Source organism: Phyllostomus hastatus, unplaced genomic scaffold (assembly GCF_019186645.2).
Source record: "Phyllostomus hastatus isolate PE091 unplaced genomic scaffold, TTU_PhHast_1.1 phas_scaffold_12, whole genome shotgun sequence".
Taxonomy (NCBI): domain Eukaryota; kingdom Metazoa; phylum Chordata; class Mammalia; order Chiroptera; family Phyllostomidae; genus Phyllostomus; species Phyllostomus hastatus.
Window position 1 is genome coordinate 1,768,749 of NW_025334007.1, and position 16,507 is coordinate 1,785,255.

The 16,507-nt window shown below is 35.1% G+C and overlaps 1 protein-coding gene across 2 annotated transcripts in view; it reads left to right on the forward strand.

The window, feature by feature from the left end:
* Nucleotides 1–16,507, forward strand: part of DMD (dystrophin) — a 1,939,942-nt gene that overhangs the window by 682,904 nt on the left and 1,240,531 nt on the right. For both annotated transcript variants that reach the window (XM_045855895.1, XM_045855896.1), the window contains exons 21-23: nt 835–1,015; nt 12,132–12,277; nt 15,138–15,350. In XM_045855895.1, coding sequence (XP_045711851.1) covers nt 835–1,015; nt 12,132–12,277; nt 15,138–15,350 — 540 coding nt within the window. The remainder of the gene's footprint in view (nt 1–834; nt 1,016–12,131; nt 12,278–15,137; nt 15,351–16,507) is intronic.

Here is a 16,507-nt window from a genome sequence, read left to right on the forward strand (position 1 = left end):
CCCGAAGCGGGGATCAAACCTAAAACCTAGGTATGTGCCCTGACTGGGGATTGAACTCTCACCCTTTTGGTTTACAGAATGATGCTCCAACCAACTGAGCCACCCTGCCGGGGCAACCAGGGTACTCTTGAAAAATAAAGGACTAATATGAATAATTATGCCAGGGCAGCAAGAGAAAAGCAACCAGTCATCCTAAACAAAACAATAGCAATTGCCAGTGTAGTCAGGAGAAAAATGAGACCATACAAAAGACAGATAATTATAGACATGAATACGTGTGTGTATATAGATGAATATTACATCAAATACATATGCAATTGATGCAATTTATATATATAAACATACATTTGTAATTTAATATAATATATAGATATGTAAATATATGTAGATTTGTATAACATTCTACACAAATGAATTTAAAGCAAAGTAAATATTGTTCATGAGATGAATAGAATTTGAAGGAAAGACCTACAATTTTGAGATAACAGCCGTGCAGAGGAACATCCACATTTGATTTATGGAAAGAGTATAAGGTCATTCATGGTACTTTTCACCTGTACACATTCATGCCCATTAACGCTCTAAATGATGTCATTTTGGAACTTAAATGCAGTTCTATGTGATGATATCTATTGAATGGAGAGTCCAGGTATTGTTAAATTGCTGACCTGTGCTCAAGGCTTACTTAAGCCATCATGGATGCTTTTTATCAGTTTTTTTTATACGAGTATTAAGCTAAGCTGGCATTGGGGCCTTTGAACACCTTCCTTTGCAAAATGTGATGTTTGTGAAGGGAAAATGCTATTTATTTTAATACTCTACATTATGGTACAGGATGAAGTCAGCAGGCTGTCAGCTCTTCAGCCTCAAATCGAGCGATTAAAAATTCAAAATGTAGCCCTGAAAGAGAAAGGACAAGGGCCGATGTTCCTGGATGCAGACTTTGTGGCCTTCACGAATCATTTTAACCAAGTCTTTGCTGATGTGCAAGCCCGAGAAAAAGAGCTACAGACAAGTAAGTAAAAACATTTAAAATGGCTAACTTGACACTTTACAGATAAGTTATTGATCAAAAAAAGAGATGAACTAACACAAAAGAATAATTTGAACTAACATGAAAGAATAATTTCTATTAAATGAATGATTCTCCCTACAGCCTGTAGTAACAAGCAGTGAAATACTTTTGTGGGAAAATATATGTTGTATTTCCATTTCTTTCCCCTTCCCCCATAACAATTTCATGACTATGAGGAGCAAATACAGCATTTGTTTCATATAGGCATAACTTCTCCTTGGTGGGTTGCAATTTTTACAATATTTTTTTTTCACATTAACTGAAATAAAAGAGTATTTGAAGCCTTATTAGTGGGTTGTCATTAAGTCCAGCTTGCTTGATGCACAGGCTATTTAGCTGAGCATCTTATTATACTTCTGTCAATGTATGTGAAGATGATTATAGCTGGAGCATATATGTGGCAACTGAAATCCAGCAAAGGAGAAATTATTGTTTGGGCTGCATTTATCTATTGATTTACTTTAACTATGCAATACCCTCTCTTCCTTGTTTAATGATAGAATTTAAGAATGGAACATTGTGCAAATGTTCCATTTGAATAGCAGATTTTGCAGAATGTCTTTTATGCTAATTATTTTAATATATAGTACCTGATCCAAAATATCCTTATTCATCAGCTTGCTTTTTAAGGCAAAAATCCCTTTGACAGCAAGGGTTATAAACACTTTTAAGCCCTAGTAAATGAGATTTGGGTTTCCATGTGTATATGTATATATATGCACAGACAAAGGATTATAGAGTAAAATTGGATTTTAAGGCATTACAATAAAAATGTTTCTAAATGTCTTCCCCAAATTTGTTATGAGAAGCACAAGAATATGTTTGTTTTCTACCAAAAATTTAATTAGTTCGAAAACACTTTTAAATTATCTTTCTTTGTAAATATCCAAGGAATTTACCATATAACTTTTCTAATATTACATGAAGTAATTTCATGAGGAATTACATGAAAGTGATATACATAAAGCTTTCCCCACTTTCCTAGAATTTTATTTTTAGTTTTGGTGAGGTCATGGAATGAACTGAATAAAGCGAAAGCTAAATGCATATTTTTTCTTTTATTTCAAACTCCTTTTTGCTGAGGGCTTTATTTTCCTGATAGGGAAGCAGATAGTACAACTTGGCAATAATGTCAGCTCCCTCTACTGGATTTCAATATACTTGTTGCTGGGCCTCTCTAAAACCAATTGGGGAAAAGCTTGTGAATGTCCTAAATTTTCAAACTTGACCTATTTAGCAATAATGAATTTTTCTTGTCATAAAATCCATAGCCTCCTTTAACTTCAAATACGTTTTAATGGTGATACTGTAACTGGTGGGAAAAAGAGCTTATTCACTGGGAATATTTTTTAATTTACACGTACCTATTAATTATATTAAGGTTCAATATTTTTTCTGTTTATTTTAAAGATGTTCAGAATGTTGATGTTTGATAACTGAGATTTGACTATGTTACAGCAGTATAAATATATAGCAATATATACTCTTTATCCATACAGACATCAATCTGCTCATATTATGTTTTCTCTCTTTTTACCTTCCATACACATGATTCTTTACAAAACTGCCAAATGTTTTTACTCCATTTATCCATAAATAAGAATGTGCTCCCTTCTACTTTATTTACCAATATATCAGTAGCAATTTTACACACTCTTAGAAAACTTGTCTTGATGAATTAATAATTATTAATTAAATGGGGATTATATATGAATGATAAATTATACAATTTACATATGTATAATTTACATTATGTGTGTTATACATTATTTAATTTCCTCTTTGCTTTTTTTCTTTACTTCTGTTCTCACTATGAAACAAAGCCTTGACTTTTTAAGTGTACTTTCAATGGTGAAGATTGGTATTAGGGACAGGTGATCAGTACCTGACAAAAATAATATAAAAAATAATATTAAAAGATAAAATCAATCCTATATTCATAGTTATTTTTATTCTACCAAGAACATTGTAATACATTATCTTTCTCAGTCCTTAGAGAGCAACCCGTTGAGAACATGTGTTGTTATCCCTACGTCACGAGTCCAGTAAAACCTCGGTTCTCTAACATCTTGGTTCTTGAACAGTTTGGTTCTTGACCAGCCTGTTTACAGAAACAAAACTTCGGGTCTCAATTCCCTACCCGGCAACCCTTTCATGCCGATGCCTGCGTGATCAGTCACGTGTCTCTCAGGTGACAAAGGAGATGCAGTTTGCGAACAAACCGCTTCTCGAACAATTTTCTGGAATGAATGAAATTTAAGAACCGAGGTTCCTCTGTACGTGTATAGGGGTGGGCAATAGTAGTCTTACAGTCATTCATGTGAAAAATAATACAGTAATGAATAAATAATAATACAAAAAGAAACTCTGTGTTACATGCACTCACAACTCTAAACCTACTTTTGCTCACCACTGTGTGTGAGAATATGTACTAGAGCACAACTCCTTTTCAATTAAAGTTTTTTAATCCTTGACACAGACTCATGTATATCAGAAAATACAGCACTTAATTCCACACTGACTGTTTGAAAATGATCGCCTTGTCTCTCCCACTCTCTCCTTTGCTCTGCTCTTTTTTTCTCTCTTCTCTGAAGCCCCTCTCCCTTTTAAGTCAATTGGATAAAACAGGAGAGATTTTAAAACAAAAGACAGAAAACATTTTTTGTCACACTTTCCTTCTACAATTTTCGATGTCAATTTGACCATACTTTATCATTGCCATCCTTCTTATAGCTGTAGTGAGGGGCTGGAGATTAATGGGATGTTCTGTTAACCTTTCAAGATAAACAGCAATGCACATAAGTCGCCCTTAGAATCTACTTTCCCAATAATCCACAACAGTGCTTTCAACCCTGCAGTCATTTATTAATTTATTCATTGTAATTCTATATGATGCATTTCCCTAATCATAAAACATTAGGAAGGTATTTATATTTTTGGGTCATGCTTTAGCAACAGGAGAGTAATAATCGTCATAAGACTATTTTGAGATAAATGTCAGATATTTATACGCAAGATGTGGCTGAATGTTGAATCTTCAGACCATTGTTTTCATGGACCCTGGCTGAGCCAAATGATATCAGTAGGACTCTCGTGATCTTTTAAGCTAGTAGGTTATTAAATTGGATATGTTTATTGTCTTCTTGCTGTCAGTGAAGAGAAAAGGATCAGTTGGCTTGTTCATCTTGATGGCTACAGAAAAGGAAGGCAGCGAATCTCTGTAGACGGAGTGGGACTAGCTCTGCTTCTCCACTGGGATCAAAGGGCAGCACCCACAAACCTTTCATTGACCAATAGGTAGCATGGCTCTATCCAGTTTGCTCTTGGGTGCATTTGACTTCTGCACCAGACGTGTTTTTCTTTTTACTCCGAAAAAAAATGAGGAGACCTTCCTGAGTACTCTCAATTGTTTCTGGTTTAAATGAGATAAACTGTGTGGTTTATAATCACTATTCAGCTACCACAAGATAAATCATGTTGGCTAATGAGTGCTTTTTTATAGAGAGAGGGAAACTAAATGAGGAAAGGTACCCTTGGTTTGAAATTTATATTACGGACAAGAGTCGTGCATTTCTCCGCAGCCCAGACGTACCCGCTAAGCCCTGGCTGTATGTGCGTACTTCCTTAACTGTTCTATTTTGTTGTGTCAGGCCATCACAAATGCATCAAATCCCAAAATGGTAAACTTGTGGTGGACAGCTCCACAGCCAACAACTATCTCCTCTTTGGCCCTTCCAATGTCAGGGACCTCAGAATCATGCTTGACAGTCTCTGTCCTTCACCCACACCCTCTCCCATCCAGTCAGCAAGGCTATATATTTTTATCTCCTGCAAAACTCTCACATCCAAATGGCTTTTCATATTTATTGCCATCGTATTAGTCCAAGATGCTGTGGTTTCTTGCCTGGATCACTAATTTGTCTCTCCGCATCCATCCTTGACACAGTAATCTATTTTCTACATTTCGGCCAGAACAATTTTTCTTAAGGGCTATCTAACCACATTATTTTTTGTGTGTAATACCTTCAATGATTTATTTTTGTTCTTAGTTTAAAGGTGCCTAAAACGCCCTGTCTAATGTGGATGTTGCCTGTGTCCGGTAACAGCCTCATTCAGGCTTAATTTCTCTCTGTTTCATATTGACTTTTCATTTCCCAAAGGTGACATATTACCCACCTCACAGAGCCTGGGTACGTTCTCCCAGGAGTCTCAGAATAGCTAAATTTTTTACTGTTTGGTTAGTTGATTGATTGATCAATCAGAGAAAGACAAAGAGAGAAAGTTGTTCCACTTATCTATACATTCCCCATATGCATTATGGTTGATTCTTGTACGTGCCCTGACTGGGCATCGAACCCTCAACTTTGGCCAGTTGGGATGGCACTCTAACCAACTGAGCTATCCAGCCAGGGCTGGAATAGCTAATTCTTATTGCTTCGTGCCTTTGCCCAGAAGTTAATCCTTATGAGCTCCCAATCTATATATGATGTTCCTATTATGTACTGCCATAGCATTCTGTATTTCCCTTTTATAAAATTAATTATAATTTGATCAAAACAATATTAGAATATTGCCTGAATCCATGAGTAAAGTGTGAAATCAATGAATTCCAGGACTCTATATTCTTCAATATCACATCTCTAAAAGGTATCATAGAGGCTAAAAATTAATTTAAAATAAATGTTGAAAATTAGTAAATAGTATATATAATATATTAAGTATACACATATATTTCTCATACTATGTGTGTGTATGTATGTGTGTATAGGGCCTAAGGAGCTTGAGAGACAGAGAGAGATGTGTGTGTATAAGCACATTTTTCATACAGTGGTGCTCATATAACCATAGAAACATAAACTAACATCTAACATTTCTGGATATAATAAAAAACATCACTTTATCAATTTTACTTTAAAAATTCCAAAATGACAGGATTTAGAACATGATTTTTTTTTTCAAAAAAATTCTAGGAGAAAATCAAAACACATACAAATATATACTCTATTTATAATATGAGGTACATATAAATCTTCTTTACTATTTGTTAATTTTAAGCCAGACTGACACACTTTAAATTCAGAAATTAATTATGCTAGGAAAAAAATCACTGTAATTAAAGAAATTCTACATTGGCAGTCCAGAAACCATGAAGTGAGAAATGAGAAGAGAGGTAAATGATAAGAAAGTCAATTTAAGTCATTCAGAGTTTAGAAGGTTACATGGGGACTACAAATATTCATAGATGGGATCAGAAGTGTCTAAATTCTCCAGGTAAATTCTTTCTCCTCTTGTTTAGGGTCTAGGCTTCTGCAAACACTGGCTTTTCCTATTTATATAGCTCAGGGTTAAACTATGCAACTTACAGTTCTTCATTCAACAAACATGGACTCCTTGCATGGAACTGTGCTTGTTATTGGGGATAGATCACCGAGCTGCAATCATAGGCTCCTTGCTCTCATCATGCTTGAAATCCAGGGAAAGGGACAGCTATTGATAATGTAATCAAATTGGTGCTTTTATAATTATCATCTGAGATAAGTGCTTAGATGGAGAAGGCCAAGGCCAAGACCCTGAAACTAAATAAAGGGAACTTACTCCATAAGATCTGGATAGAATTATATTAGTTAATGGAAGAAAATAGGCCTAATTTGTTATTTAATAATTTAGAATGTTTTATTGTTCATTTTCTTTCTGGATTGAGAGACTTTTTTTTTTTGCTGGCTTGTGCTGAAAGTCAATGGATTTTTAAAATTTATAGCTTTTTAAAACCTAGCTGGTTTATGTGTCTACTACCTACCTACCTACCACCTACCTATTTACATACCTGTCTGCCTATCTATCTCCTTCCTTCCCTCCCTCTCTTGGTCTATACATAGGTGGATGCTGAGTTTTGAGCACTATACACTATTATAACATATACTTATGAGTTAAGTAACTTTTATACAAAGTCTGTCCAGAAGGTATCCAGCCATGTAATATGAAAAATAGAGGCATTTATTGAAAAGGATACAAGATACAAGAAATGTTGTATATAGGACAATGATGCCTCAGGCCCCTTCAAATTAGGCACCTTGGGACCTCACACAGTTCTCCCAATCTCCTTCAGCTGCCCCTTCATATGTTCCTGAATCTCATCAACAGTCTGGAATCTCTTCCCTTTCAAAGGTGATTTTAGTTTTGGGAAAAGGCAGATGTCACAGGGTGCCAAATCTGGGCCATAGAGGGCCTGAGTCACCTTGGTGATTTGATGTTTGGCCAAAAAACTCTGCACGAGACATGATGCATGAGCTAGTGTGTTTGTTTTGATGAAGCTGCCATTCACCAGTTGCCCATAGCTGTGGCCTTCTGAATCATCCAAATAGTTTCCACAGAGGAATGGTCAAGCTTGATGCAAAATTTGATGCAGATTTGTTACTCTACTCAGTCGTTTTGAGTGTGATGGCCACACAGTACACATGCTCACTCAATGGTGTCTACCACCCCCACTGACTAGTACAGTGAAGTTGTCACTGTTCACGCATGCGCATTCCAGTCAACTCTCCTTGGCTGCCAGGTTACACTAATGTTGTGCAAACTGTTCTCGTTATATTAACAATGACTGGACTTTTTCTGGACAGACCTCCTATTTCTACAATGCTCATGCTACCTTATCACTTTAGTGATAAGCTGACAAAACTGTAACTCTTTATTTCCTGTCATTCAGTGTAGGTACAATTTAACCTTTCCCCAGGATGCTACTAATGCCATCATCCTCAAGATAACCTAAACACTTTCCCAAATACATGGTTAGATATTCTGTGCAATATGATAAACTATGCCTTCACAATAAAACAAAAAATACAGATTTTAACTGGCCACAAATTATTTTTTAATATTTAAACCTTGTTTACATAAACCTGAAATTGAAGAAATAAAGTACTGATCTTTTTGATGATATTTCCTGTTGTTGTTGTTATTATTATTGTTATTATTATTTAATTTTTGGTCTGTTCAAGATTCTGTTTTCAGGATGAAGTGTAAACTAACTTTTAAATTCACAGTGTGCGAGAGAATATTAATATGTATGTGTTGTGTGTGTTCACAGGTGGATGCGCATTTGCGCATAGTGTGCGTGTGTGCATGTTTGTAAATCTTCATAAAGCAAGGCCTTGGCTCTGACTATGGATCTGGTTCTGTAGAATGTCAAATTAGCTCAGGAAAACCCACTATTCCCTTTGAATGAAAGAACATGAGTCTTTTTTCAGGTTTGTTCTCTCCCTAGCAAGGCCGTCTCCCTTTCTATTGAGTTTAAAACTCGTAACAATTTGTACTTGGCGCTGAATGTGTCTCCATCACATTCCTGCTGTGTCACGGCTGTCTTCTAGCTAATAATAAGAGCAAATATGCTATGTACCCAGCAATGGACAAAGGAATCAGCAAACAGAGAATAATTTAGAATAAAATCTAGCATCTTATTATGGTCTAACAGGCCCCCCTCCCCCTTCATAGTTCCCAAAGACCGCCCCCTCTCATCCACCCACACTCTACCTTGCTACACTTGCCTCCTTGCTGTGCTCCTGTATTGCTAGGATTGCTCCCGCCTCTGGACTGTCACACTGGTTACCTCTCTCCTGGAAAACCTTTCTTTTCACTATTCTCATGGCTCCCCACTTCACTTTTTAAAGTCTCTGGTCAAGTTATACTTAGACAGAGAGGCCTTTTTGTTCACTCTCTGGTCACCTCCACTCCTTTTTATTGTAGTCATTTTAATTTTTGTAATTATTGAATGTTTGTATTATATTCAGAGTTTCTATAACATGGAGATTGTTAAAATATTGAAAAATATGAATCCTGAATACTGAACCTGAGAAATAGAATATTGTGAAAAGTGTGGCTATCCTTTGGTACCCTTTTTCAGATCCCGTTCCTCCCCCGTGCCCACCCTCGCCATCATGCAGATCACCTGCTTGTCTGTTCTCAGTGCCATTCCTGGCTCTTCCCATGAAAATGACACTTCCTAGGATCCTTATTTTAAAATTGGCTACCTGCCTGGTTCCGTCAGTGGTAGGCGCTTGGAGGCTATTGAGGGTAAGAAGAAGAGAGACGTGAGAATATTCGCTTCTGCTCTCATTGTTTCAGGATGCATCTCTATCAGTGGCTGATGATGATCCTTCCAAGATTCTAGCTCCACCTAGAAACAGCATTGTTCAGGCATGCTACCTTCCCAAAGGGCAGCTCCCTGCAGGTTGATCCAGGTGGCCCAAATGAATGGTTTCTGGTCGCATCACCTCTCACCTCTTCCCTTTGTCCCTGCAACCTTGGGGATGGCCGTGGCTTCCTGGTATTGCTAATGCACTGAGGGCCTCCCACCTCTTCTGTAGGTCTTCATTTACTCCAACATTTTTATATCTAATTCTCTATCTTAGATCCCTTTGATGCCATTACCTGGAAGGATCTCCCCCCCTCATACCTTACTTTTTCTTCACTACCATGTATTTCTGTTGGTCATTACAATGTCCTTCTTTGTTTATTCATTCATTTCCCGACTCACCAATTAGATTTGAAGCATCATAAAAGTCTAGGCTTTGCTTTTGAAACTTCTACTTCTTGTATGCTGGTGCTCGGAGCACTAAATAAATCCTGGCCAAAGGAAGTGATAATAAATGACCTCAATTAATTTCTCAAAAGCATCAGCATCCCCAGTTTTATAAATAAGGTCCAGGATACTAAAATGTTCAGTAATTTGCCGAAGCTAGTAAGTGGGAAGCCAGTTCCAAAGCAGACTTGTTCATCGTCCTGCTATACAGCCTCTTTCTGCAAAAACGGAATAGAGAAGTAGTCCTGTTAGATGTTCACAAAAACTTGTTTAACTTTTTCTAATAAGTAACTCCAATATCTTTATCAACTCTTTCTATACTTCTCTCTCCCTCTGGACATGTATACGTCATCTGGAGAAAATTGGATCGATTTTGTATCACCTCTGGCAAGCTCCTAATAATGTTTGTCCCGGCTGCTGCCACAAGGGAAACAAGCACTGGTTTTCATTATGCACATGTTCAAGTTTAATTAAGCTGAACTTTGTGCAGTTTAAAATCCATCCAATGTACACCCTTGTCTCTACGCATAGACCCCTCTGTTTCTAGATCACTGGCGCTGATGCCTTCTCCAACAAAACTCTTGGCTTCCTCGTAATTAAATACTCCTTTGCTCCACTTCTATTCATGAGATTCCTCTTTACTTTTGTTTATGACTGATTATCTAGCATTCAAATAAATGTACCTAGTCAATAGAGAGAGAAACACATTATTTATATGAAGGAAAATAGCGAGGTTTAAAGTACCATAGAGATTTTTCAACATGAAATCAGAAGTGCTCAGATTAAAGAAAGCCTATTAAGGTGAATTTGGGTATGAACTCTCAAATACATAAAAGCACATTGAGTAAAATTCTCAGTTGGCATTTCTAACATACTCTCTAAAAACACCTTTACCATCTGAAAACCCCATTAAAGAGCATGCAAAGTACTTTCCTATATTCCTCTCATTTGGTGTAAAAGGAATTGATATAGACAAGTGAAACTCATATTCTATCTACTAAAAATAAAATGTAAAATAGCCAATAATACTGTAGTAACTATGTATGGTGCCAGGTGGGTACTAGCCTTACCAGGGGAATCACTTCATAAATTATATAAATATCTAACCATTATGTTGTAACACCTGATAATAATATAAAATGTCAACTGTAATTGAAAACTAAAAATGTAAAAAGAAATAAAGTGGTTTAAATAATGCCATTTGATATAGTGACTTGAACTAGTATTTTGCACCATGATTTCCTCCAGGAAAATTCTTAGCCATTATATCTTTAAATATGGCTTCTTCCTCATTGTCTCTCTCTGTCTTTCTGGAATACATTTGTTAAACCATTTTTCTGCGTTTTCTTTTATTCTCTCTATTATACTACCTATCCTCTTGTGTCCCCATGCTTCATTTCAAATATATATTTTTGGTCTATCTTCAGATCTATTAATTTTCTGTTTAGCTTTGTCTAATCTTCTTTTAAACCCATTCATTGTGTTAGTAATTTTTACTTATTGCATGTTTTATTTCTAGATATTCTTTTTTATTCTCCTTAATATCTGTTATGTCATTTTTATGGCTTATAGTTTTCTGCCAAAATTCTTACCCTTGTTAATCTCCTTGAATATGATCAGTGTAGTTACTTAATTCATAAATAGTGCATATATGTGTATGTGTGTATATGCACATATAAATTATGTATATGCATTTATGACATATATGTCAGATGATGAACACACAATACAATATATAGATGATGTATTATCGAATTGTATACCTGAAACCTGTATAATTTTATTAACCAGTGTCACCCCAATAAGCTCAATACAAATTTAAAAAAACCTCATAGATAGAGACAGCAGTACGGTGATTACCAGAGGGAAAGGTGGGTGGGGGAAAGAAGAGGAGGGTAAAGGGGGGATAAACAGTGATGGAAGGAGACTTGACTTGGGGTGGTGAACACACAATACTATGTACAGATGATGTGTTGTAAATTGTGCACCTGAAACCTATATAATTTTATTAACCAATGTCACCCCAATAAATTCAATAAAAATTGAAAAAATAGCAAGGGCTGTGGATAATAGTACTTTTTTCCACAAAGGGAAGTGATAACACTGGAGGGAAATAGCCTTCAAAGTCAGTTGCACATGGAGTCTACTCATTTTCTGCAATTTCCATCTGTGTTACCATTGGCAAGTTCCTCAGCCTCTTTGTTTCTCCATCTCCTCACCTTACAAATGAATTTAACAATGCAAACCTTACAAGGCTGATGGGAGAATTCGGTGTAATAGATGCATAGTTTCTGTCAAAATATCAGACGCGTCGAAGGAATATGGCTTCTACATAATCCTATTCTAATCAGTCTTTTCAGGTTTTTACATTTTGTTAATATTTATAATTAGTGAAATGACTGAGTTTTCGTACAACATAGGAAAGCATAGTGACAAAGCTTAAAATGATTAAATGATTCTTTTTTTTCCCTTTTGCTGAAGTCGTTGACACTTTGCCGCCCATGCGCTATCAGGAGACCATGAGTACCATCCTGACGTGGATCCAGCAGTCAGAAACCAAACTCTCTATACCTCAGGTTACCGTCACTGAGTATGAAATCATGGAGCAGAGACTCGGGGAGTTACAGGTCTGTGAGCATTTGACTCTTATATAGTACAGCACAGATCCTATCTACCAAGCAATCTCATTGGAGTAACCTTAAAATAATATTAGAATGAAAACAATCGTGGCAAGTGCAATAGTTCACCAGTTGTAAAAATGAAGATAAGACTTTAAAAATGCAATACATTATACATTTGTGTCTAGAAGATAAAAATACCATCTTTAAGAACAATGATATGGGCTACTTATGAAGTATGTTTTTTCTCAGTATGCATTTTAGGCACATTGTGATTACTATAAAAACTATGGTTTTATTTCTTTCCCTTTGCCTGCTGACTTATTAATACCTCTCGTATTTCCAAATGGAAAGAGGTAAAATCCATGTAGTTATAAAATTAGATTTAATTTAAATGTCAGTTTTATGTAATATTGCGGTTAGTCATTTCAAATCTAATGACTGTGTTTTTACAGATTTATATTGGGAAATATTAAATACTTTTATAGTAGATAAAAGAAATAATCTACAAGGGACTTTTGAATATTTTTCCTCCTCTCTCTGAAAAGTCTGTGTTGTATATCCAGTCACATTTTATTTTTTAAGATGTGAAAACATACTCATTAGTTATATTTTGTAATGAAATCATATATCTGTATTTTGAGAACTAAATTGAGAAAAAAGGTTAAAACTTTAACTTTGTATATCAAGAGTTCTTTCTTTGAGAATTAAAGTTTCTTAAAATAGTAATTTTGGAAGTATTTGCTCCAATACACATAATACATAAAAAACAAAAAAATGTTTCCCAGTGCATATTGTCCTGTTTTAGACTGACTATTTCCTCTACTGTAACACCAAAAACACTGTAACTGTTTAATCTTGTTTGTTTTTCTGTTGTTTTTAATACTTGGAGTGATTCCAAAGTTTACTTTGAACAATATGTGACTTAACACAACTGTGAACATTAAAGAAATAAGAACACAGAGGTACAGCAACTTGGGGAGTAGATTAAGTACACAAGAAATGGTATGTAGATGAGTTGAAAAGTACATTCCCACTAAAAGAACAGTAAACAAGGGAAAAGTATTTTTATATATTATTGAGAAAATATATTAAGTAAAAAAGCAAAGTGACAACCTTGCATCAAATGTTATACCAAAGCAAAATACCAATACATTAAATAGTTCAAAAACATTTTAGTCATAAATTTTAGAGAATTGTTTTTAAAAAACATATGATGGGGAAACATAAAATCAATGAAAGCAATCACAAACATTGTAAAAATACCAGAGACACTTAAGAAACAATGGGAGCAAAGAAAATATTTGTCTGCGTAAGGGAGAAAGTAATTAAATAGAAAGTCACCAGAAGACACATAGACAGTCACTGAACATATGAAAAATTGTAACTCGGATCATAAAGGATGAAGTACAGATGTAGAAAATGAGAATCCACTTTTCACAGACTAAATTACCAAATAAATAAATAAATAAAAGGCAACCCCAAAGAAATGATAAGCACAGATCTGGCAGCAATGAGCTGCATTCTCACTTACTCGTGGGACTGTAAATTGAATAAATTTTGCTGGGAAAACTTTTCAATACCTCCTAATAATATACAAAATAATTCATTTGTACATATGAGTACTATTTCTCTGATGTCTGTATCTTAGGGAAATAATTAGAATGTACTCAAAGATGTGGGTACATGACAGATCATAGGCACAATTTACAGCAGTAGAAAACTCAAAATTAATTTCTAGAGCTAATAAAAGGAAATGGTTAAGTTAACTGGAGAAGCCATTAAAATTTATGTTTTTGAGAAATACTTAATGACATGGGAAAAGGCTCACAGTAAAATGTCCAGCTTAAGACGTAGTTATGTGCATCCTAGATATGGTCTAAAGAATCGATTAAGTGTAACAGTTCAATAAAATAAAAGTGAATTAAGAAATTGAAGCACCAAAAAATAGGCATAAGATCTTATGCAACCATAAAAGTTTATGCGTTTGACATATTTAGGGGAATGTTATAAATTGCTTTATAAAAGAGGGAATAAATGTGTATGTGTTTATGGTAAGATCAGATATTCAATATTTAGTTATATATAGGAAAATATAGAAGTCGGTATAAAATCATAATAGTTGTATATAATGGATATTTCCCCATTATTAATCTTCAGCCTTTATTCTTTTATAACCAGAAAGCAAGATTTAAATAAATATTGAATAGGGGAAACCTAAAGGTAGACATCATATTATAAGGGGTTGCACAGGTTATATAGTATAAATATAAAACCAGCTTTATAAATTCTCCTCTAACATACCCTAGAATTTCACAATAATACTACAAAGCAGACTAATGTCTTTTGAAAAATATGAAACCTTCATTAACTGGCCTTAGTAGACCATCCATCTGGTAACATTCAGAGTTTTGATTTCCCACACATCAGTATAATTTACCTGGGGAGGTTAGAAGTGGTCTTCCTAAAGGCTCAGGATAATTAAGTTAAACTTCATTAACTGCATAACTGTATAATAAGTATTAACTTATTAATAAACAGACATGATAGAATAAAATTAGGTGTGCTAAAACTCTGGTTCAGTAAGATATAGCTTTGGATACATTTCACAATTTTATAAAAATAGGCATAGATTAAAAATATTATTGAATAATGTGCAAATCAATCTCATGATAAAAAATAGTATTTAAATGACCACTAGTTATTTTTTAAGCTGATATTGTGTCATCTGTTTTTTAAGATGTTTGAATCACCTAGTTTTCATTTTAAGCAGTCTTAATTTAACTGAAGCTTGTCAATGAAACTGCACAATGTAAGTCATTATTATTCATCAATTAGTATTCATGTACTTTCCACTTTCCATTTTGAGGCTTTACAAAGTTCTCTGCAAGAACAACAAAGTGGCCTAAACTATCTCAGCACCACTGTGAAAGAGATGTCCAAGAAAGCCCCCTCCGATGTCCGCCGGAAATACCAATCCGAATTTGAAGACGTGGAGAGCCGCTGGAAGAAGCTTTCCTCCCAGCTGGCCCAGCATTGCCAAAAGCTAGAGGATCACATGGCTAAACTCCGAAAAATCCAGGTGATTCAGAATTTTACTTTTCATATTCCTCTTTTCTTTACTTGTTTGTCTCCTAATGAAGCGTTAGGAAATTGGAAGGCAAATAATGTAACATCCATGGTCATTCAAAGTCAGTAATAAGATCAGAAGATACAAATCTTTCTCAGAGGAGTGCAGTTCACTTATTTCTTTTAAGAAAACGGTAATTAAGAATTCTTCTTTGATTTTCTTTAATATTAATTTATTTTTTCCACCAATGCCAATAGGACTTAAATATGTCTTTTAGCTGAAATAATGTTTGAAATCAATCTTTCCTTTAGCCTGGTTGCCCTTCAAAACATAGACGTCATTTAAGTTATAAATATCGTAAGTTATCTACCAGGTAATATAGTCATATTTCATCGGCATGTTTTACTTATAATTATATGTATAAATTTAACCCCATCACCTTTCACAAACCACCTTCTACTGACTTAATTTGCTTGAATAGTGCCACCATATGGTAATTACCCAGGCTGAAAATAGTAAACCAACAATCACATTTTATATTCTAAAGCATAAAATATTGAGTGGTACACAGGTAACATGTGTCTTATGTGGGGTATCATTGTGAAGGATGTTAATGCCCGAGCAAGAAGCTTCTGAATTTAAATCTCAGTCCAGCTAACATAGTTGTTTATTCTCACCTTGTACAAACCAAAAGACAGGGTGGTCCTAAAACATGCTGTAAAGTGCAATGTGCTTTACATATGTACACATGTACACACTTTAGCATACAAACATGTGTGTGCATGTATACACACACACATCAAAACATGTTTTGCCAAGGCCAGTGGTAAACTAGGGTACAAATACATCGCCCTTGCCTTTAAGGAACCCGCATTTTGGTGACGGTAAAAGATAAGTATATTATTTCCCTATTGTTGCTGTTACATATTACCTCAAATTTAATGGCTTAAAACAACACAAATGTATTATTTTTCAGCTCTGAAGGTCAGAAATTCAAAGTCAGTCTCAGTGGGCCAAATTCAAAGGATAGGCAGATGACCTTTCTGGAGGCTTTAGAAGAGGACGTGTTGCCTTGTCATTTTTAGCTTCTGGAAAATGCATGTATTTCTTGGTTCATGTCCCTGTCCTCTGTCTTTAAGGCCAGCGATATAGCATCTTCCAGTTTGGCT